This window comes from Poecilia mexicana, unplaced genomic scaffold, assembly GCF_051168715.1.
Source record: "Poecilia mexicana isolate PSO_F unplaced genomic scaffold, ASM5116871v1 scaffold_14, whole genome shotgun sequence".
In the NCBI taxonomy this organism is placed as follows: domain Eukaryota; kingdom Metazoa; phylum Chordata; class Actinopteri; order Cyprinodontiformes; family Poeciliidae; genus Poecilia; species Poecilia mexicana.
Window position 1 is genome coordinate 9,897,278 of NW_028263383.1, and position 26,823 is coordinate 9,924,100.

General features: G+C 36.4%; 1 protein-coding gene across 1 annotated transcript; it reads left to right on the top strand.

The window, feature by feature from the left end:
* The first annotated feature begins 3,543 nt into the window (after positions 1-3,543).
* Positions 3,544-14,227, top strand: grxcr2 (glutaredoxin and cysteine rich domain containing 2). The gene is made up of 6 exons (XM_015011204.2): positions 3,544-3,558; positions 5,514-5,579; positions 5,973-6,156; positions 9,506-9,615; positions 11,960-12,187; positions 13,982-14,227. The coding sequence occupies exons 1-6, from the start codon at positions 3,544-3,546 to the stop codon at positions 14,153-14,155; spliced, it is 777 nt and encodes a 258-aa protein (XP_014866690.2). The 3' UTR covers positions 14,156-14,227.
* The last annotated feature ends 12,596 nt before the right edge of the window (positions 14,228-26,823 follow it).

The window sequence follows — 26,823 nt, forward strand, 5'->3', positions numbered from 1 at the left end:
CTGATTCATTACATCAAGTGCATGAGGAATAAAATATATTTTAAAAAAATTGCTTTCACTCTTGAAAACTCAAATGTAGCAGCAGTGGAGTTTTATTCATAATTGTTTTGAGATTTTAAAGCTGGAAATGTTGGAAAAATACTCGACATGTGACTTCAGTCTGTTAAGTCTCAAGAGTCCTTGTTATTGTGCAATGAATTGAATCACTATTGTCATCACATTAACAATGTCTGCAGTATTTTCAATACCATATATTGCTTGGTCCAGATGCAATATATTGTCAGCCAATAAAACTGTGTCTCCCTTCAATGTTTGTTGCCACTTAGATGAACCTTTGCTGCCCTTTTTACCAACTGCTGTATAGATTTCATTGTCATAAAGATCAGAAAGCTTAGAGAGAGTCTTGGGGACATTGCTATGATGAAACTGGGGAAATGGGGGTAATTATAAGAAATATCATCAATACCATATTCAACATTAATAAGTGATGCACAGTCCTAACAGAAAATGTTCACTGTTGGTGATTTAAGTATTTTCTCTCACCAGTGAGAAACAGCTCTAGTGTGCTGTTAGCTCGGCTTGGGCTGCTGTAAGAATTTCACAAAAACCTCGAGCCACCAAAACTAAAATGTAAAACATGATCAAAGAGCTTTATTAAAACATAAAATATGCATAATAATACAACATCTTAATTATTTCAGTAACAAATTGATTTGTAAACTTGCTTCTATGTTATTTAATTTCCAAGCAGACTTAAATAAAACATGTAGAATGATACGTGCTAGTGTTTCTCTCTCACATATTTCCTGATTTTAGATATGGAAATGAATATAATGACTGTAAGGTACAAGACCAAACACAATAACAAAAGCTGTAAAAATACTTGATTTAAATACTTAAATCTGCTCAGGTTGTGGTCAGTCCAGGATTAGATCAGCAAAATAATCAAACTGGGTTGTTTTTAACCTAGTAAATTCTATAGTACAACTGTGGCCACTTTAGAAACTGTATTAAAAACAGAGTTTGCATGAAGTTACAGTTCATGTCAAGAATATAATGGCCTAACTGCCTGTGTTTGTATCTTGAACCTCATTTTAGCAGTTTGCCGAAACAATTAAGCATCATTTCTGAGAAAGGATTCATTCTTAGAGGTGAAATGAAAGGGGATTGAAATGGTCACCAGAGCAGGCTTCGGTCACACTTCAGACATTAGTTCTGCATACCGTTTAAGTTTTCATGGGAGCTGTACACCCACTGTCATTAGCACAGAGCTAATTAAAATGAGATAGAAAACCAGTCCCACTGAAATATCAAATATTAACTTGACTGTGACTTGCAGGATCCATCATTTGATAGACACCATAATTAAGATAATGAAATTTGAATGTGTTAGCAGTTCTATTTAAAACACTGATACTGAGAATGTTGTGGGGCAGCAGTCTAATTTAATTAAATGTTAAGGGTTTCAGTTTTGTCATAATTAAAGTGTTTTAGGAAATTTTGCCAATGTGGAAATTTGGAAATGGAAAGAAGACATGTGTTAACAGAAGCAGAGGTGAGCCACCCAAGTTTGTGAATCTTGAGCAGCGTCCTTCAGTTCTTCCTGTGAAAAAGATAATTGGAAATCCAGTCCTTTCAGAGATTCTGGCGTTGTCCTCCTAGCCTCCTTCCCAGCTGGCTTTGCCTTGCATACGTCTCAAGAACAGAGAACATAGTGAATCCTTATCAGGTTTCTAAGCCACCTGAACTGATGTGACCTGCAGAGCCCCATGGAGGAAGCCTCCCTCGCTGAGCTGTGCATTGAATTCTCATTTATGAAAACAACAACCAGGACAAGAAAGACGGTGGGGCTTTTCATGAGTCTGGCATCAATGCTGAACAGGTCTGACTCAGTGCTTGGTATGGAAACACTGCTTTCTGTAGTCCCACAAAATATCCCAAGGAATTCAAACTGTTTCCAGCTTATGTTTAAACTGCAGAAGCAAAGTCAAACTGATTTTTATGAAAAGCTCTTCCACTTTACTTTAAAACTGAACAAACATCCAAGAGTATGGATCGATCACTGCAACAGGGAACAGAGAAATGACATCAACCCACATGGAAAATAGATTTTTTTAGAGTTAATTTGTTTTATATAATAAAGCAATTTTTTTTCCTCGTTATTGAAACTCATATTGAAAACAAATATGTACTGAGTACTGAAGAAAAAAAAGGGGATGACTGGATAATACCTGGTGTGAAAAATCTACTGTAAGTGGATGCTGAAAATTATATTACAATTTCTGCTGAGGTGGGAGGGGAGGGGGGGGAATAATGGAGATAATAGAATATACATGAACTGCTAATGTGGAGAGACTGAGAGCCAAATTTAGTGGCAATTATTAAACCGAAAGCGGCACGAATCCGGCACATTAAACAATTCCTTCTCTGTGATGCATCCAAAACAATTTCTTGCCTGAGTAGCCATACATGCTTGTTCGGCAATCTGATTAAGATGACTCTCGGTCAGGAAAGAGACAGGAGATGGTGTCTGCCTGCTCTCAGTACACCCCCTCTCCCTTCCCTTTTTTCTGTCAAACTTCCTATTCCCACTAATTTTAATAACTCTCATCTAAAACAATAACTCTGAAATTTAACTCTCCATGCATGTAGTGAATGCACTTTTTTCTGAAAAACTGGCTATTAGAAATGCATGAAAACTACTACCATAACCGCTTTTTAAAAAAACTGATATTCACAGCAAAAAATATTTGTAAACCACTTTTAATTGGATAATGCATGAATGTATGAAGGGGCTTTGTGTGCATGCAGCATACTGTGGTATACAGTGAAGAGGAATGCATTGACTAATCTAAACAGATCTCATTTGAAAAGCTTTCACCACTAGGAATTAAAAACTAGGCTAAAACCTAACATGAATGTCTAAATAGTTGACCCACACTTGCAGCACTACTCAGAGCAAAAGTCAGACCTGTTGTGCCTCGAGGCAATTCTGGAAGTGGCGATCTGAAGTTACAGATGTGACTGTTGAATGTAATTAAACCACTTAAAGGGAACTGTTGTTTTCGAATGGCCTGCAGGATAAAGATACTAATTGCTTTCTTTGAAAGTCCATCAAAAATCTGTTAGTAGTTCAACATTTTTTCATAAAGAAACTTTATTCAGGAGGGAATGACTAAATAACTGACTCAAACATGAGTTAAAGACTTTTAAAGAAATAGGAGAGTTTAACAATGTAATGAGCAAATGAAAAGGATTTACATTAAGAAATTGTATCTCAAACTATAGAGAAGCACTATAGTTCTCTATAGTTTGAGAACTATAGAGAACTATAGTAAAGGCAATTTATCTGCCTTTACAGGCTGATAAATTACATCATCACAGGCAAACAGCTGAATGTAATGTGATTTTAAAGTAAACCCAGCCTCAGTGCAAGAGCTTGATTATATAGATGATCTGTGGAGCTCTTCTATCTTCAGGTGACTTTAGGTGGTGCAGTGAGAGACTTGACTCCACACACTACCTGCCATCACTCTTCAGCTGATGGTGTGTTCAAAGGTGATTACTTACCCTGGAGAGACTGTATTTCCAAGAAATTACATATTGCAACATGTGTAACAGAACTGAAACAAGTATTCAACAGGGTGTTATAAAGACACTCTTACTATAAATGGCTTACATTACTTTTGTGTGTAGTTGAATTACAGGTCAGTGTTTTTTTGGCTCTTATTTATGCTCTCATACCAAATGATACATAATAATGAATCCATCTATTTTACCTTCTTCAATATCTGAGGCTGTACATTGCATATAATGTGCCCTTTATTACACTGCCATGGATCAGCAGACCACATGAACTGAACTGAGGCCTCATTAATTGTAGGTAACACACGTGTCTTTATTATAGCGACAAGTAAAAATGTCTCACTAGAAAAAGAGACTTCATATCCCTAGCAAGGAAAGATAAGTCTACTTGAAAAATTTATGGTTTCCAGGTTTATTATTGGAGCCTTAATGTAGCCAACAGATTTAATTACATCTACTCTGGTTTTATGTTTTGACTCCAGTCCATTTCTTGATTTTTTTTAGAATGTGCCTTGGTATTCCAATTTTGTACATTGTTTTTGGTATTTTCTACATTGCTGAATCTTTCTCAAGTGTCCTGCATTTACTGAAGAAAAAGGAATGGCATAAACCTTGCAAGGGCTCTAGTAAGGTATAAATTATGGCAATAAAAGTCAAAATTCTTGCAAAGCAGCTAAGATGAAAATTGTTGAAACATAAATTTTAATATTGCTTATTCTAAATTTGATTTCAGTTGTTTTAACATTTGTCAGAGAATCTCATGAATGATCTTCATAGTCCTTATATTATGGAAATTGACTTGATATTAAACATACCCAATGTCAATTTTGGGTGTTTGTAAATAAATATTTAAAGTGGAAAACATCTCAGGACCTTATAAGAAAATAATGCTTCTTATTGGTCAACAATGAATAACGGATCTAGTGACATAAAATTTACTGCAAATGTCAGTCACAAACCAAGTAATCTACACATACAGGGGAAAAACACTGAGTTAATAAATTAATGAATAAAAAAGTTGACTACACAGAAATAAATCATACTTTGCAGGTTCATGGTGAAATTATGTTGCTTCTATTTCCAAATTATGGACCAAATGGGAGTAACAGAGATTTAGGAATACAAATATAACCAATACTGTAAGTACATATTGAAACAACATGGTGGCAAAGGTCTAGACATAGCTTGTTGTCTTAATTCATCATGATTTTTTAAATCAATCTGTTTCCCTTTTTACAGACCACCATAGGACTAAAATGAGAAATACTCATTCTAACATGGTGTGTATTTATTTTTTGTACATGCAAAACCTGAACAAGAAAAATCTTACAAGACTGATATTTTAATTTAGTGGCATCTGGGTCTTGATAGACAGACATGTTTTCTTTAATTCAAATGTTTCATATAAAACAGCAGCTCTGATCCAGTGACAGTGCTGCAAGTACTTAACTCCCACACACACACACACACACACAAATTCACAGACTTTCTCACTATTTCTCTTCCTTACACCCATAAGACCGCAGAACTAGATACACAGGTCCTAGATACTTTCTATTTTAGTGATCATAATTATTTGATGGTGGAGCTTCTAGTTTCTCAACCACCCCTTTGTACACACGATCTAGCTGTGAATAATTTAGCATGAGGAGCTAAAAAGGTAGGTCCCTTGAAACAGCAGGTACACTCAAACTCTGGGGGCAGGACACAGAGCCTTTTTCATCCCAACTTTACATCCACCCACTCCTTACACACGGCTTTTCAGCCGGACTCTCTTCTACCAAGCTGGAAATCAGTCCAGTATTTTAATCCATCACTCCACACAGTCACTTCAGCCCAAGGCAACATCGAGTCAAACTAGTGCCAAACATTCTGCTCAAGAAGGGTTTCGTAGATGGACTGACGCTTTCTCTGCACCTCATCCTCAGTCATCTGCCATGGAGGAATTTCAAAGGAAGCTGAACCAGCGCTATGAAGGCACCAAGCCCAGAAAGGCAAGTTATTTATGGAACTACTTTCTTCCAGCTTTATAGGTTTGAAGTACTGAATCTGTCAGAGTAAAAAAATAAGCTCAACTGATTGTTATTTTTTCTGAAAAACAATCTAACATCTAAAATATCTGAAAAAATACCTGATATTATAACTAAGAATTAATTTCTGTTTGTATCTGATTTTGACAAAAAGCCAATTGGAACAGAGGAATGAAGCTCAGCCTCGTGTTCATGCCCAGACCCCCACTCCTCCTTCAGAGACCAAACAGCTTTTTTTTTCACTTGCCTATCTTCTTCTATTTTAAGGCTGCCTCTTGCTAATGCTGCATCTTTTTAATGTCAGAAAGCTGCTGAGCAGAGGAGCATAATCACACCTTTTACTCCCTGAAACTGTAGGTGAGGTTCAAGCTGGCGTCATCCTACAGTGGTCGGGTGCTGAAACACGTGTATGAGGACGGTCAGGAGCTGGAAAGTCCAGAGGAAAAATACCCTCACAGCTTTATCCACCGTAAAATCCCACCCAGCCACCTTGAGATGGAGCAGTTTTGCAGCTTTGAGGAGACTAATAGGGACGAACAAGGTGGGTTTTATAACTATTTTAGTCTGCTTGTAAACCACAGATATACTATTTAGTCAAAAATGTTTATGTTTATATGGGAGCACATGCAATACTTGGAGTTTGATTTTCATTTATTGACCTTTTGGATTATGTACATTCACATTATATTTGACCTATAAAAAAAATATTCACTCCCCACTTGTTCAACTGCTTAACATAAGCAGTGATTTATCAAATTAAATGGCTGCTCTTCGATGTATTTAGACATCTAGATATGGTAAAGGAAATTTTCTAAAGTTCACACTGAACTGGATGGAAAAGAAACAGGATTTAAGTGACTTTGAAGTGCTGAATCTATGAACAACTATGAACATGGCATAGTTGTTGTTGACTCACTGTTCTGATCTCCTGGGATTTTTACACAAAACCCTCTGTTATATAGTAAATAGAAAATGTTCAGTGAGCTGTTGTGTAGATCAAAATGCATGTCAGGGGGCGTTGCAGTGGTTAGAGTGGACGCTCCGTCTACAGAGGCTGCAGACCGATGCGCCCGTCTCAAGTGGGAGTCCCGTCCTTGGTACCTTTACTACATGTCTTTCTTCCCTTCTCTCAGCCTCTTCCCTGTCAGATTATTGCTGAATAAAGGCCACAACTGCCAAACAACATTCTTTAAAAGCAAAAAAATGAACAGATAAAATGCATGTCAGAGGATATTTGACATGCTGGTTCAAGATGACATGAAGGAACAGTAGTTAAAATTACCACAGGGAAGGAAAGACCACTTCTGGGATAAAACCTTTCACTGAAGAACAGGAAACTGAGGCTACATAGCAACACGGCCTAATTGGAAACAGATTGAAAAGAGTTACATCATGTATCTATCCTACATTGTGCCAATACAGACATTTGGAAGTATCTCACAGGCCAAATATTATTTTTGTGCAGGCCACATTTGGCGTGCAGGCTTGGGTTTGACACATACACTTTTAGAGCAATATGAACATTATGTTTGCACCAGAATTTGCCAGCTGAGTTTTGTTCATCTACACTTTGCCAGTTCAAGAATATTTCCATGTATCTGTCATCAAATTGTGTAGAGTCCAGTTAAAATTTATTCAGACCAATTTAAATTCAATTGTATGATTAGAAGGATCAGTGATTGATATTTTTATTGTGCAATCTCAATAAGATAAATAAAAATCAATAAAAGAAAATAAAATAAGTATAAAAACACAGCATCTGCATTAAATGTTTGACTAATTTACAATCATATTTATAGGTATTAAAGAGGTATTAAGGAGTTTTGAAAAAGTTTTTGGACTTTTAAATGATTAAAATAAGATGTGAGGAGGATGGAAGACAAATTACATTTGATCAAAACATAACGGGGATCTAACTCACACTTCCACTTATATGAACAGAGTTATTCTTTGACCAGACTTGGAATTATCAGTGGAGAAAGAAAGTAGGCTTATTCAGATGTAAACTTTGAAATAATGTATCTATCTTCTCCATATATATATATTTATGCTGGCATAAATTGCTGACATTGCACCAATCTCATTCTGAGCAAGCATCCCATAAATCATTTGGGAAGCTAAATGCTCCTAGCTCTCTGGTCAAAAGACTTTGGGCAGTAATTTTACATTTTCTATGTTTTGCTTAATCTGCACATTAACTGCAGCAAAACTTAAGACCTAATAAATTAATTTTTACTTCCGTTGGAAATAAAAATGAATTAAAATGAGTCAATGGCAATAGTTAATCAAATTTGCTGAGTCGCAAACCATGACAGTCAATGAGAGTGTGCTAAACAAACTGTCATCACTTAGGAGAATTATGTTTTACTGAAGGGACATGAGAGAGAGAGACTCTGCTCCCTTGCAGCTCTGCATAGACAATACATGGAGGATTGATTTCACAATGAAAAAAATTATAATCTGTCTGTTTTAACCTGACTCTCATGTTTCTAACACTAAAACTATGTGATCAACGTGACACAGATGTGTTTTAATATGTCAGATTTTGATAGAATAATTTTGTTCAGTGATTCAATTTGAAAAGTGAAAATATTTGCACTTTAATGCGGACATGTCAGCCTAAGTCAAAGTATCTCCATGTATTGTACACTTAAAACTTGGATTTTGAATGAATTACTGCGTCATTGCAGAGTGGCATTGAGGTGATCATCCTGAGGTACTGCAGAAGTGTTAAGGAAGCTTAGTTGAGAGTTGCTTTAATAGCCCCCTTCAACTTGTCTGCATTATTGGGTCTGGTGTCTCTAATCTTCCTCTTGATAACACCCAATAGATTTTCTGTGGGTTTTGGTCAGATGAGTTTGCTAGCCAATCAAGCACAGTGCAAGTATTGATACTTTTTACAGTTTGGGAAGGTGCCAAGTCTGCCTGGAAAAGAAAATCAGTCTGTGGAATCCTGGCTGATGGTTGGACTTTTACTCTCAACCTCAGCAACTTAAATTCTGCGCTTCTCTTCTTTCTTAATGTGGGATCTTCATTTCCAAATGAAATGCAAAATGTGCTTTGATCTAAAAAGAGCACTTTGGATCTGGTATTAATAAACTTTTCTGAAAAACTGAATGCATTAGTTATTCCCTTGAACAAACATGTGGAGAGAGCTGATTGCACCATGTCATTAAATCTGCAGGCTTCCCTCATACACAGGAATGCATATGGCGAAAGTCAAAAGGAAAGATGACCTCTAGCCTTTGGCTTAGATGGGCCAAGTCACAACTGTACTTAAGTACAATAATGAAGTACTTGTACTTCGTTACTTCCCACCACTGCCAAATTTATAGCAATATCAGATAATCAGATAAGCTCTGAGCTTGTAAAATATTGTAAAGTATAAAAAACATGATATAGTTACAGGTAAATCACCTTCAAATTGGTTTGAAGGAGCCAATGAAGAAAATCTAAAAATAAGAGAAATATGACTTCTCAAATATATTTGTCAGTTTATTTTTGCTTTACATGTAAATTATACTAACAGTCAAGATAGGAATAGGAAACACACACAAAAGGTGATCATAAGAACAGAGCAGCAAACTGAGAATTGAATAATTACTTTCTGATTTGCAATTGTTGATCTTCATGTTCCCTATTACTTTATTCCAAACCAGAATGGCACACACAGTTTATTAAATACAGCTTCATCTACTTAAATGAACAAGATGGTTGTAAAATACTCCATTGGTTGAGTCAAGGCTGATAAAATTAAATCAGATATTTTTAAAGCCTAAATAGCAAGAGGCAAATTAGGATTTGTGAGAGGGAGACTGTATTTTTTAAACTTCTGATGCAAGTTGTCAAGCTATGCTAAGACTTCCCTTTGTTTTGTTTGCTTCACTCAGGTTTCTATCCAACAACAGGACTCATTGCCCAAAGAATAAATGTATACAGAGGGCTGAGAAACTACAAGCCTGCAGGTGGTCAGACTGTGGAAACGGAGGGTGACAGCAAGGTAATAAAGCTTGCTGTTTGGGATGAGAAAATGGAAGATACATTTCTTATTTGCCTGAATGTCTAAGGTTTTAAGCACTTTCTTGATTTATTTTTCCTTTCAGGAATTTGTCACTGCAGATTTACCTTTGGTTGGAACTTACAAAAGTTTCTTAAGTGGTTTTAGGCATTTTAATCAACGTCCAATGAAATCAGATTTAGTTGCGCTAGAAAATCAACAAACAAACCAACAAAGTAGAAGAATTGTGACATGAAACTTTTTTAGAAGGTGTTATATTGATAAAAAAAAAATATGTATGAAGATGATAATAGACAAAGAGCTGGGACGAATCGGAAAAAAAATCGAATATTTGTAAAAATCTGACTCTTGTACAGTGCTATAAAACAAAAAACTTTAACACACCTTCAACTTTTACTATATTACAATGACACACCTCATTTTATTGGGATTTTGTGTGTTATACGAACATAAAGTGGTGCTTCCATCAGCTTTGTAAATATAGAGACTGACACTTTTGCCCAGTATTCTCTGTAAAATAGGAGCGAGAGCATCTGTGACCATCAGTTTTGGCGATGGTCACACCAAACACGTTCTTCAATAGATTTAGAACTGAGCTTTGTCTGGTCCACTCCAACACATCGATATCCTTTGAACTATTTCATTGTACAGCTATAGATGAATAGAGTCAACATTATTCATATATTTGGCAGATGTACCAGTTTCACCAACATGATTCTTTGGAATGTAAGTAATATTAAAAGAGGATTTTCTTTCTCTTTCGTTCATTTTTTATTTCTATTTTTCAATCAGACCAGTTTTACAAAGATGCTGAGGGAAGCAGCTTCATTAGTGCATCAGTCCGAAACAGAGGTCAGCCACAGTGCATTGCCTGCTGGATTCATGTCACTTTCATTGTTTCATCTTCCAAACACACAGATACACACAGAGTCCAACTGACCACATCAGAACTGATCTCAAATTGGAAGGCAGAACTCTTACATTACGTTATTAGTTTAGAGCATTACTGAGCTGGCATGTAATGACTGCATGGCAATATTTTTTAAATGCTTTAGTTGTTGTTCCATAATGAGATTTAGAGAAGATAATGTAAGAACCTTAAATGATTTGTAATTACTGAGCCTTTGTTGACAAGCAGCCATAAAACCTTGCATGCAACACAGACGGTTCCCTCTTATCTCTGATTGCTCATTCCAAGTGACAACATAAGATGTGTGCAGCATATAGAATAAATAAACAATTTTAAAGAAGTAAGGATCCAGCATTGTTGTCAGAATTAAGGATCAAAGGTTTCCTCTAAAATCTAATTATACTGCAGTAAGGCTTTCTAATAGAGGATTACTTGCTTTTCGATTTACCAAAAGCCTCATTAGCACAGCTGCACTAACAAAGCTTGTTTTGTTTTTGACAAGGGTGTGACTCTTCAGCCTTTTAGAACTTTTAATCCTCCTCTGACATGAAAAGTTCACAGTATTGATGCTAAATGCAATTTTTATTTTGAAAATCTAATCAAATTGTCTTTTATTGTATTGTCTGACATACACAATTGAAACCACATATAAACACAGCTGATAAAAAGACAGATGACACACAGCATTCATGTGTCACATTAAAGATAAACTAAAATTAATGAGGCTCATGTTTATTTGTTCAAACAATTTTATGCATGTAAAATCAACTTAGAAATGTCTCGCCACCATATTGTTCAAGAAGGACTCAGTTTTTTTTTTTTTCCTCACTGATGAATCTTAGTGATCAACCATAAATAGCAAAATGGCAACAATGAGTCTGTACAGACATGGGCTGAAAAGCTGCTCAGCAAGGAAGAAGCCGCTAGTCTGAATCTCCCATAAAATAGCCAAATGACGGTGTGTAAAAGCACTCCAGGACAAAAGTTTTAATTTTCAGAGGCACAAATGAGGTTTAATGAAACTAAAACTAATGTGTTGCATCGTAATTAACACTTATATTTGAAAGAAAAGGGAAATATGGCGGTGACAGGCTCCTGTGTGGATGCTTTGCTGAAGAGTGGGCCTATGCACTTCACAAAACAGGTGGCAGGAAGTTAGAGTCGGCACAAATGGGTTTTCCAAATGGACAATATGAACACACTAACAAATTAGTTTCAAATTGACCTGAACTTTTTAAAAATCAATAAAAACTTTTTGTTTTTCATTTTTCAAGTAGAACCAAATTTGTTAAACCTTACTGATTTACAAAAGGAAAGGTTTACTCTAATTTTATGTCAGAATTTTAGAAAAAAATATATTTTTGTGTTTTTATGCAACTTTTGTAATTATCCAGTAACAAGTTGACATTTCTTCAGTCCTCAGTTTTGGACTTTGGCAAAATAATCATCTACACCAGCAATCTCCGCATAATAAGAGCACCACCGAGGAAGCCTGAAATGACGCGGCAGCACTCCATCCCTCCACTGGACTTGGAGGGATGTCCAAAGGCCAGGGATAAGGAAAGTCGGAAGAGGGCTAAAGCTCTTAAGGCACAAGAGGATGTAGAAAAAGAGGAGAATGGGATCGAAAATAAAGATACCAAGGTAATGATGCATGGCCAAGTCATTCTCAATAGTGTGGTCAGGTTTTTATCACCACATTTTTTAGTCATTTTATTTTCAGTCTCACTCTCTCTTATCAATTCTCACTTTATTCTAGGTTTTCAGGAATCTTACTTTAAATGTTTACCTACAAAATGTCATCAAGTTTATCTGTTGATGTCACATTCTTACCTTATGACAAGAATATTGGTTGTATTCCACTTTTCCCTCTTTTATCCCGACCTTCCTGCTGCAATAACTGTTAACCAATTGTCCCACTGTTATCTGTCTACTGTGAACAGATAGTGATGAGTCCACAGTTTTCTTCTGCCCTTGCAGCATCTGCTTTGCCACTTACAAGCCAGCAAGGAGACCCAACTTGCTATTACTTCCTCCCTCTCTTGGCTGATTACTGCTCTTTCCCCACCGTCTTGCTCCATCTTTTGCTCATTGCTTTTGTTATTGCCACATTTTTGCTGCATCTGAAAGAAAGTTCATGTTGTGCTTTATTTGTTTCATAGAGACAAGATAATCTTTTATCATTTTCATGTTTGCCCAAGTTTGGAAGCTGTTAATAGTTAACAATTTATAAAGAGAAATGTTACATCATGTAATTAGAATAATTGTTGTCTGACATGTTATGTGACATGTTTGGATCGTCAAGAGATAATAACTCAAACATTAACCAAACAGAGGGCAGCGCCTGTGACTCAAGTGACCTGAATGGCCCCTAAAATGACTTCAACCATCGTATTAATGTGGTTGTTATGACTACAACTGATAAGCCTGTTACTTACAACCCAAATTCAGAATTGTAAAAGTCAGACAGGAAGCATTTCTGCAAATGAGGCCACAATAATCCATCCATCTCCCACTTGGTTCTAGAATCATTTGTAAACAACAAACCAAGATCCTTGAACCCCTCCGCTTGAAGAAGATATTAATCCCCGACTCTCTGAGGTAGCAATCCACTCTTTTCCCAGTTGAGAACTATTGTCTCAGACTTTGAGCTCATAATATTTATGAGTAACATGCAGGTTAAAAGTATGGAGATTGAAAAGGATGTTCAAGCATGACTTGTGTTATAAATTTTCACAGATGATGCCACTTATCCCAGCAAGTTTTGAATGCATTTCATTGAATTTATTGTGCTGAATAACAGTAGCGGAGAGTATTTTATAACCTCTTTGTTCTGTCAATCTACATGGATACTTTTTATTTGTTCAATATTTACTGACAGTGTAGTTGTAAGTAATAAAATTGCTATATACTTGTGCATTTTCCTAACACATACCTATTTAAGACAGACACTGATTAAAAATGTCTTTGGAAAAAATCTTAAGTCATTAAGTTTCCTTGAGTTTCCCTGAAGGTGGGCCACTCACACTGGGCAGCTGTATTAACATTTGTTAATTATGAACTGGCCTGGGGTTGGGATTAATCCATTTTGAAACAGCTGTAAAACAAACTGTACAATGTAAAACTATAACTGCGTCAGTTCATGGAATGGAGGACAGTTGTAGATCATTGAAAAGCACTAAACCACAGACTGAATTCTAATAACTAAAAAGCAGGACCACCACACCAAGTTCTGTAATAAAAACAAATCATATGGCTTTGCCCTGTCCTTGACCTTTCAAGAATCCCCATCTTTTGCTTCTGCATTGTTTACCTTCTTCTTATTTTATTTCCCCATCCATCCAGCCTCTTCTAGTCCTTATTCACCCTTTGCCTTACCTCACAGTTTCTCTCTCCCACTTCCTATTTTCTCCCCTAAAGTGTTTGCTCTGTCTCCAGGAGGCCGACAGCTGCCAGCATTGTGGTGGTTCAGGCTGCGCTCCGTGCTCCCTGTGTCATGGCAGCAAGCTGTCCATGCTAGCGAACCGCTTCAATGAGTCCATCAGTGATCTGCGATGCCAAGCCTGCTACCCCGATGGTCTGGAGAGGTGCCAGTCCTGCTCCAGTAAATAGCACCATTTGGCCAGTACCCATGTCTGGCGATGAGAGTGCAGCGTGTGACCGATGCGCTATCGCCTTGTCAGAACTGCCTCAGCCGCAATACTGCTTTAATCCCAAAATGTTATAGGTGGGATGTTTCTGAGCTCTACAAGGAACCATAAGCCATGAGAAGACAAGGGAATGTCTGTTCTGCAGACACAAAAATCACAAAACAACAATTACTGTGTGCAGTGAATGTTGCATGAGATAACACAAAAACATAATCCCTTTTTTTGCCGTCACTTTTTTGCATCTGTGTGCCTGTTCCCTGTAGAACCTGGTTCAACAACCTTGATATAATTTTAATTAATATGAAAAATGTTGAGGTTAAATGTTCTTTTTCCCAGTTTATTAATCAGAGAGAATGTAACCTTTATCATGTCAAAATGATGTATTCTTCAAAGCTAATTACTGTTTATTTTTGTTAAACAGGAGAAAACACAACACTGAAAATAAGGACGTAGTGTGAAAAAGTGATAGTGTGAAAGAAAAATGTTTTCTAAATAAGGTATTTTAGATCAACTACTTTTAAAAAAGAACATTTTGTAGTTCATCAAGCTAACAGTCCAAATGGTTCATGTTCTATGTTCAAAATGCTGTCTTTATACTATAACGACACTCTTTCATACATTAAGTCCAACATGCCCATTTATTGCACATGCAATTTTCTTTTGCTCATGCAATTTAGCACTCCTTATTTGGAATCTTTCTTGATCACACCCTAAAACAAAAATCACATTGTCTGCACATTTTTTTATTAAAGTATATGAAGTGAATGTTGTATTATGTCAAGCAAAGCACTATTTTTAATGTACAATCTAGCTAACAGATCACTAGGTTATTAGTAAATAATATCACTAGGGATTTCACAATATACAATATATAAACAATTATGCACGGTCAATAAAAGAGAGAAATTACAGTTGATGTAGTGGTTGGTGAGTGATGGGCCCCAAATCTAACGCTGCATTCAATCCTCAAAACAACTTGAGCCTGTTCTGAACAAGAAATACTATGAGCCAGTTCAGGAGGATTCTGGATTGTTGGAGTGGGTAGAAAATGGGGAAAAACTAATATATCTTCTATGCTGTAACAATTCTGTCTTGGATTTGAACCTGTAGACAAACAGTTTCATATAAGTGAATTCTTATATAAAGTATTGCTTCTGTACCAAACTCTGAGGATCTTTATTCATCCTTTACCTCTGCCTATCCTTATCAACATTCAATAAAGACTAATTATTGCTGGTAGTATTACCAGTAACACAAATCCTGCTCTGAGTAGGATTCTGATAAAGCTTTCCACCCATGTCCAAAGTCCAGTAATACATTCTTACGCATCAAACTTCAGTACGATAAAGAAAATTTGTATTAAAGACACAAATCAATCTTTGTCAGTTGATACTGCTCAACTCTTTAGATGTTATTGGGATTCTAAAAATGGGAAATAATGTGGATGTTCTCTTCTGTTGGTGAGATCTTCTGGGGTGCATAGAGTAAGCAATGCACAAACCATTAGAAATGATTGAATCGGAGAGTCTTGCAGCTGTTTTCAACCTAATACTTTAGAAGCGAGGTTACTGTGGCTCATTGGTGACAGAATAAGTGGGTCGAGGGCTGCATGGAGGAGCCTACCTGGAAGCAGTAGACGTTTATCATTAATGTACGGTTTGCATGCACCTGTGTTACTCTGACATCAGAGAATTTGGAGGCAGATCATCCAAGGCTACAACCTAATTACACCTACACTGTTTTACAGCAAAGCTGATTTATTGAAATGCACCGTAATTGCAATGCATTTTGGCTCTAGAACACACTAGATGCAACATCAATGAGTTTGCCCAGCAGCTTTAAATGTATACATTTTCAAATCAAACAGAAAAACCTTGACTATGCTTAAGTCCCTTGTATATGCAGATTGGCAGTCACTGCACTGCACATAGTAAAGAGCTCTACACACCTCTAAACTGCACATAGATGGACAAAAAAGGTTTTTTTCTTTTAGGCTGCAGTTCAAATGCAATGTCAAAAAGAACAGAAGCAGAGTGAGGAGGAAAAAGAATGAGTAGAAGCTCATAGAGGTTACAACTTTCCAATGACTACAATTCCTGAAAGATACACGTAGGCCGTAATGCAAATTGTGCAAAATATCAAGGTCTGCTGAGCTTCATCTGCACAGGAAACCCTCACGCTGTTAATATCCTGATGAAAATGCTGATAGCCTTTCTCCATTTTTGCTCTCACACTGACAGTAGGTTTTACAAATTCAAAGAAGATTTGCCACCTTGGTAACCAAATTCCTAAAACTGTGAGATTTAGGACAGAGAACATCAAATTTCCATCACTGGCAATGCTTCTGAATATTTTCTGAAGCATTTTAATATAATTAAGAGTTAGTTTTCTTACACACTTAAATTACAAATTGCCTAAAGATAATAATGGGATTACTGGCCAATAATTACAACCATGTACTGTTAATTCATGGATTACTGCTTTTCAACTTGTTTCAGAGCTTAATATACAACTTTAGAAATCTTTACTATTTTTTTAACATACATGATACTTCTGTTATGCTCTAGCATCATGATCAAATTTATATCATAGTAGATTGTAAACAATAAGCAATAGGCTCAGATTTATTGTTGACCTTTATACATTTGATTTTCTCAAGGCCTCCTTTGAGTCTGAAATGTCAGTTTCTTTCTGTAATCTGTATTCAGCAGTGAGAGATGCATCATGAAGATAAAGAAAGTTTAATGATAATGCTCGATATGTAATTCTGGAATGTTTCTTTTTTTATGACTAACATTGTATGAATATGCTAATAGCTTTTACTATAAATGGCACACAACCACAAATGCATCACTGCATAATTACATCTAATTACACCTTACCCATTCCTGCTAAAATTAGAGGCAGTCAATCATGTTTCTATTGTATTCTGGGAAACTTATGAGAAAAATATTTTATGTTCTTACTATGTTTTCATACCTCAATATCTCTGAGGGAGCTATATGTTTTCTCTGTGGTGAATGTTAAGTTAACCTGCCAGGAGCCATCATAAACCGGAAAAAATACGATTTAAACATCAGTTGATGTTATTAGTCACAGCGGACTTATTTTTTTAGCCAGAGGGTATTTTCTTTAAAGTTACACAAACAAGCCAGGGCTAAAATTTGTAATTTTCAGTATGTAAACAACATATGAACTGCACTGAGCTGAAATGAGCTTTTTTTTCTCTTTTCTGCATCAAGATAAAAGATAATCAATCAAAACTAGTAATAATAACCAAATAATAATTCAATGAACTCCTCAAGGCTTCCATGTCACAACCCTCACCTGACCAACCACCTGGAGGGTTTTTAAACCCATTATCCTCACATTACTTGTGGACCTTTCCTTGCACAGGTAATTTCCATTTTTACTTTTATTGTGTCACCAAACCCGCATTCTGATACGGAGATAGGAATATGGCCGAGGACATGTCTGGCCAAGAGCTCAAACACAAATCAAATTACAGCAGACCTTTGTTTTCTTTTCCTTTGACCTCTCTGCTGCCTATATGGACATTAAGGCTGCGCTTTTGAACTTTTTAACCACCATTCTCACTCTTTATTCCACTGGGCAACCAGTATGGTAGAGAATTGGGTCACAAAACTGTTCTTGGCCTCTCAAGTTCTCTGTTGCTCCAAAGGGATAAGAGGGAAAGGTAAAGGACACTCCGACGTCAAAGCAAATACACTATGTTTGCTATACTTAGAAACTGGAACCTAAACTACACAACATTTTTTTAAGTTTATTGAATTCTGTCACTCTAAGAATAAGGCATACATAACTCTGTGTATGCCTTATTCTTTTCTTTAATTAGAACAGAGTAATTCAGACCTGCATTCATTCATTTCAATATTTTTTTTTCTTTTATTTGTGTATTGCTGACCAGATTTATGCAATTTTCACATATATGGAAACAAGTTTTAGAAAGCAAGTTGAGGAAAATGCATTAAATACCCACAGGACACATTAAGCACAGGTTCAAACTCATGACAATATGACAGCAATATGATAGTTTTTATTAAAGTTTTATTGTAAATTATGAGTTTTCACTCTCTGTAAATCATTATCAAAGTTACTAAAAATAAAGGAAATCTATATCAATGAGTTTAATTTTCTGAAATGAGACAAATTACTGTAGAGCTTCATGATATTCAAATGATTATAAATGGACCTGTAGATCACTACACATGTGATGGGCAACTTCATTTTCAAATGTGATCTGTCCCAGCAGTTTTTTGCTTAAAGTCTGCCACCCACCTTGTTGGAGCAAACTGTCTATAATCGCTACACAACAGCCCTGAGTTGGTTTGTGAGACGGTTTGTGACTACCTTACTCGATGTCTCAGATGTGTAACAGCAGCTAATTGATTTCAGCAGTCAGCACACCTTCATCCAAGTACACAGGCACTAGGCAAAATGGGAATATATCAACACATTTTATAAGTGGCAGAATGATGTTTCAGAATATAAACTTAATGTCAACATTTATTTCTTCACATTTGAAACCCATCACTATACACTCCTCGTCCGTATGAGGCGAGATAACGAACAGTGTGAATACAACTTTAATGTTGCATTATTTTATTGAAAGAGAAATGCGTTCGGGTTGTTTATGAAAGCACAAAAAGAACTGCCCTGAAAAGTGCTGCTCGTGAAGAGTTGCAGGCTGGATTTGTGCTCTATAATTATGCATTGGTACACTAAGTCACACAGCTGAGTGGCTCACAAAAAGTGATGAAGAGTAGCACCACATACCTGTCAGCTGCACAAGTACTGCTGACAGTAGATATGATCAGTCAACTTTGTTTTTGCATAATAAAAACAATACATTAAGAGGAAGCATTATGCTGTTAGCCTAAAAAGTGTGTTACAGTAATTTGCCAAGCACAGACCTAAAAACAGATCCATCTCATTGTTCTCCAAAAATAATTAACAAAACTTATTACAAACCTCAGAAATTAACTGGTGGGTGAACAAAATCTTTTTAAAAAATACACTGTCTGTTTGTATGAAACCTTTTTCAATTTATTTTGAGCCTTGTCTTAAATATCATCCTGAGCAATAGGACTAATAGCAAATACAGAAAGCTGGGAAGAAAAGGTGTGAATTAATACGGGAAACATTCTTGCAGATAACAGCATCACTGTTTCTTATGCTATATAAGTAAATCTGTGATGTTTGTAGGTGCAGGGAACTTACATTAATCATAAACTTTTCTTCAGGTGCCCAGCATTGGACCAAGTCATTTAATCAGAAGACAGTTTTTCAGCTGAGACTGCATTTACCAAAGGGTACTTTTGTCTTTATTTCAGCTCTTTATTTTCTCACTTGTACTCAATTAGAGTAAAACAAGAGTTGTGAAATTTTACCAATAAGCAAATATATTTTTTAGCATATAATAAAATGTCACACTTTGCCTTTTTCTGTTCTTTATAGCAGGAAGTGTAAGGATTTTCTAGCAATTAGACTGTGCAGTAGAGTCTGTTAACCTCAACACTGATGCTGCTAAATTAACATTTAGCAAAAGGCTCAATTCTCCACCATTTCTTGCAACCTCCAGCAACAGCAAAATTATTTTTCATAAAAAAATATGTTTGCTCAGTTTTATATGTATTTTTTTTCCTGTGTTCATCTAAAATGGCCTGTAACTTAGTAGAACATTTTTATTCTGAACCTTACAGGTGAAACCACTTGAAGGCTATCCGGGTAGGCAAGCTTACACTAAGTAGACATGGGATCATCAATGCAATGTTGTTAATTTGTGATGGTGACTGTTTTGTGTTCTTTATTCATAATATCTTGTTTATTCTGCTTTTGTTCCAGCCTTAGATGTCTGTCCTTTTGAGAGAGAGGCGCTCCCTTCCAGTTTCTGAGAGCTTTTCTGTGCTGTGAGTTTTTCTGCTAGTGCTGAATTATCCGGCCACCCTCACTTGACCTCAACAAGGTGTTTCAATCCACAGAACAGTTTCTTCAATGCTTTTCACACAATCCTGAGTACAATCTAAGAAATGACGTGCATCAAAATCCCCAGAGATGAGCAGTTTCACAAATGCTCAGAGTCGTCAGTCAAGCACCAGAACCATGAAAAAAAGCTTTGATTACACAGACTATTTTGAGATTAACATTAACTGATGCTTCTGAAATCGTCCCTCTTTGCTCCTGCTACAGGATGTGATTAATGTATTGCATGGTTAGAACTGAGTATAGTTGTTTATAGACACAAGTAGGCACAATAAATTAGTGTTGAATACTTGTACATATATCTATACAAGTAGATAGAGTTAAAATATGTTATTCTTTAATATTATTCTTTAATATTGTGGTCTTAGTTCAAAACAGTGTTACAGTTAGGTTTTAAAGTATAAGTTCACATTTTAGATACACACGTGAATAAATGTGATTATTTTATATTTTTCTCAGTTCTATTTTTGTTTTTATTCCTCTGATCTCATGCAAAGCTGATCAATTTTGCCTAATTTCAAAAGTTCAATAGTTTTAGTCGCTCACAGACGCACACAATAAATATAGATTTCTAAACTTCAGAAGAAATAAAATGAAGGACTAAGTAAAGTAGTAAGGCCAATGTTTTAATAAGAAGTGAAAAATTGAAAGAGAGCTCATGTAATTTGTAAAATTTCCAACTTTGTGGTGACGATTCTTGTGCAGAATGCTCAGAGCTGCACTGTGATGTATTTGGTGGCACTATTGCTTGGTTGAAAGAAAGTCCTGGGTTTGAATCCCGATTTGGTACTGTGGGTTCGTGACACAGTCTAAAAACATTTAACACAGGTTAACTGGATTAGATATGGGTGTGTGTGCATGTCCTTTAGTCCTAAATGCTGCTATGGGTGTACAAAAGGAGACCCTGCTAACCTCTTGCCCAGTGAGATAGGCACCAGGAACTCTGGGACACTGCAAGGGTCAATAGATGTCTTCTATGACTGTGACTCAGCCAAAAGACAGACAGACACACACACCTAAGCAAAATCCCAAAAACAAAGTGTTTTCGAGGACTCCTAGAGCCTGCCTGTAATGTGATCCCAAGCAACACATTCCAATTTATGCAGTGTAAATATTGCTATGTTATTTACACATATCTTGGTATTCCACTTCTACAAACATGACATTACATGCTGAATTGTCAACCCCATGCAATAGAAAGAACAATTCCTGACTCTCATCCACGAAGTTGTAAATATTGCATTTGGATGCATGTGGGTGCTCTGCCATCCAGCCGTGTTCTGCCATTTTCTGCTAACAGCAAATAAATAGTCACAGACATTTCTCTAGAACAGAATGTTACGCTACCTGCACAAGTATTGTTTTTATTACATGTTAAGTTTGTTTAAAATAAAATTAACTGAATGTCAGGTTTGATTAATTACCATATTCTGGTAATTAAACTATTCTTTTTTAATAAAAGTATACTATGTATAGTATCTTGTAGTATCTGCTGTTACCATGAACTGAAAGTTTACATATTTTAGCCTACATTGTAATTGCAAACCTAGTTAACATTTTGTTTTCTGTGTAAGAAGATGCACATTTCAGTATTTGAAGAATGTTTGGTCTTACATGTCCAAATGTTGAGTATCCTCCATCCACTTTTGCTACATCTGATTGAAAGTGGCAATCAGAATATTGAGTATGAAGTTTTTTTCAAAGTTGCTGCTGTCTCATGACTTTTCTTGTAGTTCTAAAAAAAGTTGTTTTCTACTCCATGTCACAATATACATAAAATAAAATTAAAAAAAAATACACAGCCAAAGAAAATCCTGTCCATATATTTTAATTACAATCATTGTAACAACAACAAGAAACTGAAGATAACATATTTTTCTGCATGTAAACAATGTTTAATATAAAATGTATGGAGCTCTATTTTCTCTGTCTCTGTTTCAAATTCACCAATTAAACTCTGACGTCTCAAGAGAGGAACAATTCTCTGGACACCAGGGCTGATAATGACTTGTAGATTGAATTCTACTGAGTTGTCCTCTATGCTATCTCTGGCTTAATGAGAGAAAATATGACATTTCCTTGCATATTTGTATTATCAGAGATTTATCACAGGCAGGAGGGGCATTCAACTGAAATTGTTACATTGTAATTTTGCAGAATAGACCCAGCTTCTGCAGCTGCTCTCTTGTGCATATAAGTTTACCATTTTGTGATTCAGCTGGGAGTGTGGCAATTTGCACTATTCAGTATAGAAAATACCTCAAAACACACATAACGCTGTCATACTGAATACAAATGTGTATAAAGCGAGAGATATGATCACAAAGTGTGGTTCGGTAATAGGAACGTGAGATGTTGCAGTAGTGGAGGGAGAAATTCATCAACCCAAGCAAGACTGTGCACGCAGCTACAACAAATCACTTGCAGGGCAGCGTTTCTTCAGAACACGAAAACTGCTTGTGAAATAGCTATGATTTGTTTGTATATGACTGTCAGTTGAATATGTGTGTAATGCTTTCAGCCTTACTGGTAAACAGCTCAGAAACATCCCTGCTTTTTATAACAATCAACTTCCTGTTGGTATGATGTCCAGTCCTAAGCTATAATTTCTGGTTGCGTAAAATTGGTCCAGAAAAGACAACAGACAATTAGTTTAGGTAAATAAAGGCTCATTTTCATAAAAAAAAATGTGTGTGCTAAATGTATTAAAACAAGTCTTCTAGGTTTTGTAAATGTAATCTTTTAGCTCAATTCATCACCTTTTAGTTTGCTAATGTATTTCAAACAGATGAGGGTGGAACATTTCCTGCCTCTTTCTAACATTCAGCAACAGAAAATTAAATGAATAACTGTTGAAACATGTTTCCTTTCAGACTTTAACCCTAGATGGTAATTTGTGCAAAATTACCATCTAGGCCAAGTTCTCTGCTTGGCATTAAAACCTTGAAACCAATCAAGCCTGCTGTCCAATATAATATTTTGCAATGACAAACTCTTTTTGATCTATAAGACATGGTCATTTTGAAGGTTAGGAATACTTTGCTTTGCAGTCAAGGACTGATTCAACAAGGAATCCTGAATTATACAACTAACTTAAAAAGAGAGAAGTCAGGACAGCTGTTCGCATCATAAATATCAAGCCACTATAACTTTTCAATAGACTAAGATTTGTAAATCTTACTCTAAATGTTGTAGTAACCCCTCAACATCCCTGATTCAACATAAGTACTCTGGCAAAATTTCAGAAAGTTAATACAGAGATCTAATCAAAATTGCTCTTAAAATGCCCTCTGCTGCACAAGATGACACTTTGTACGATTTAAACTAAATTAAAAAGTGGGATGTTTTAAATCAGATATGGAAAGCTCTGGAGTTCCCATACAACTTAAGGCAACATAGTGTGTCGCTTTCCCAGATAATTGTTGGAGGAACCATATGTTATCCTTTCATGTCCTAAAATACAGCAAAACTACACAGAAAGACTCCTACGATTTTCTCTATGCAGCCTTTGTTTCTTTGAAGTGGATATTCTTTCTTTGCTTCCTTGTTTCTCCTGTCAATTAAATTTAACTGAAGTGAATTTTCAAGCTGCTCCAGCTTTCTGACTTTATAGCCTCGAGACTTCCTTGGTGGGCATCCTTAATCGAACAAAGAGCTTTCTAAAGCAGAAGTGACAGTGACTTGTTTACACAGAAGAACCACTAGTTATCCTTGACATCGCAGACTTTATTATCGAACAACTCATTTGGAAGGTAATGAAATGGGTTGTGAATCATGATATGTGTGAGAGAAACCTCTGCTCCACTCTTGAAGACCAAAGCTGCCTTCATAGACACAGAAAGGGGACACATCAAAAATGGTTCAATCAGCTTTCATTTTCTTATTATATCATTGTTGACTTACTTTATTTTTTTTATTAATCTATTCCTGGTTATACTCAACCAGGAATATTGGCAATTTTAGAATTGCCAATAGCTCAATATGTATGCAGTACTACACTCTTTTATTTTCTATGACTAGGTATAGGTGATATTTTAGAAATGCAAAAAAGCAAAAAGTTCAGATATCTGTAGGTTTCTAAAATAAAAGCTTCTATTTTATGGAGACAGTCGTTTAGAGTGTCATAATTAATCTTCTAACATTTAGCCAGTTTATGTAGGCTGGATGCTGGACAGATGTAGGAGGAAAGTGGGAACCATTTGGATAGTTAGAAACTCTTTTCTTAGTGCACATTTGAGACCCATTTTAGAGTCACATGCTGTGTCAAACTGCTTTTACCTGATTGCACCTATTCCACCTTGGGGTTCCCCTCAACAGTCCCACTGATCCCAGGCACACTTCATATGCATCAAATATGAAATTCAAAACTCATATGTGGCCCAAACACACAATTGCATGGAAGATAACTGACAGACAACCAAGCCCAGTATCAATGAGAATGCAAGCGTCTGTGTTTAGCTGTAGCTCGATGCATTCTTTGCTCAGTGTAATTGAGCTTAAATTAGATAGAAACTGCTGGTACCATGGTTTAAAATTTGTAAACAGCTGGTTTCAGGTTTCTTACTACAGTGTCTTTAAATAGCATGATGATTTTATTTGGGTGACTATGAAAACTTTGTCAAGTTACTTAAATGGGTTTAAAGTATTCATTTCCAGCTATTAAAAGAAAATTATAAATAAAATGAAAATAAAATATTTCTGTATCTTCACATCTTCTCTCCCCATTTTTCCATCCAATTATAATTCTAATGCTACTGCTAACGGGTTCATCAAGCCACAGTTAAAAAGTAGCAGTATAACCCCACAAGGTCATACTGCCATCTGCACCTTGCTATGTTCCTGGTGATTTCCCAGGTTTTGTTCTCTAGAACAGTGGTCCCCAAACCCCGGTCCGTGGACCGGTACCGGTCCGTGGACCAATTGGTACCGGGCCGCGCAAGAAATAATTAAATATTTCCGTTTTACGTATTATTTGAGTCTGGAGGATCTTTTATTTTGAAAATCCTTTAACCGGATTCTCTCGGTTACTTGCGCGCCAACACTGAGCCCATAAGCAGCAAAATGAGTAAGAAAAGGATCAGATAGCTTTGGAAAGTTTCTTTGCAAAGGGGAAAAGGCCCAGAGAAGAGACAGGAGGATGGATTTATCCCGGACCGGTAGGTGAGTCCCACATCACAAGCCGCTCTGCGTAACATGCGGCGACCGGCTGCTAATGAGGCAATGAAGCTTCAAACTGCTTCGCCACATAGAGACCGTGGAGTCATTTTAAGAGATAAAAGAAACAAAGAAAAGGCGGTGGATAAAAGACAGCGGGAGCAGCCGCTCTATTTGCTGCACTATGATTAGGAGGTGACTATGTTTTTTCATAGTTAACATTTTTAACTGAATAAACATAAACATATATAATAACAACCTTTACATATAATAATAAACATTTCCACATATCTCCGGACTCTCAGTTGCGCGACATGTCAGCTGTTTGGGATTCCCCTCTGTTCTGACGTCACCGCGCTTTCTGATTGGCTACCTGTCACATTCAACAGGTTGTATTCTCGTTCCCAGTCAGGGAAAACCACACAGGCTGCGATAAAGGGGCCAAGACAACCCAAATTGGGCATATTCAGGATTTAGCGGGAACGCCAACATGCAGAAGCCTTATCTTACGGTTCACACCCCCCTCCCGGGCCGCAGCAAAATTTTCCAAGTCTTGACCAGTCCGTGGTAATTAAAAGGTTGGGGCCACTGCTCTAGAACATAAAACCTGGAACTTAACTAGAGACTTCCACTTATTCTCAACTCACTACCTCAGTGGTCAATTTCAAGATTTTTTAGCTGATTTAGGTTGAAGGCTTAGAGTTTAGAATTGTAACGTAGAACTAGTTGTAATTGGTCATCAAGACAACTCAGTGTTAGAGTTGGTCATTTGGTTGAGGAAGGGATACACACAGCTTCTGCTGCCTAAACTGAGCAGGGAATTTTACACACCCACTGTTTAATAAGCAGAGTAAATGGTGCGGAGTCTCAGATCATAATGATAATGATGTGGAGCCATCAAGCTGAGTTAGTGTAAAGCCTATCGTGTGTCTAAAACAACTCAAATGCTTCTGAATCAGATGGAGAAATATGAGCGAGTGTTAGCTAAATGGAATCCATAGGGGATCCTTAATCTGTATCAGTGACTCAGTGCAGGTCACTATTCTAGTATGTAATAAGATCCTAATGTCGGCACAGAATCAACAATGTAAACCTTCCTTACATAGTTACTTTGCACAGACTCCACTTCTGAGATAAAGTAGTCCAAGCAGTTCCTATTAGACTTGAATTGTCCATCCATTAGACCTAGTAGTGTTCGAGGCTAGCACTCCAAGTCCTGATCATTAAAAGGAAGAAAATGATAGACCATTATCTCAGCTCTAACAAATCATTGGTAACAGTGGAAACAACACTGTAAGCCTTTTCAATCAGCTTAATTTAAATAATTTTTATACTTAGTAGGATGCTTTTTTTACACACCAGTGCCTTGAAAACCTTCATAAAAATGTAATTTATGACTACAAGGAATTACAAATATATGTTTTTGAGCATGGGCCTAAGCTGCTGACGTTTGATGCGTAGGCCAGTCCTTTT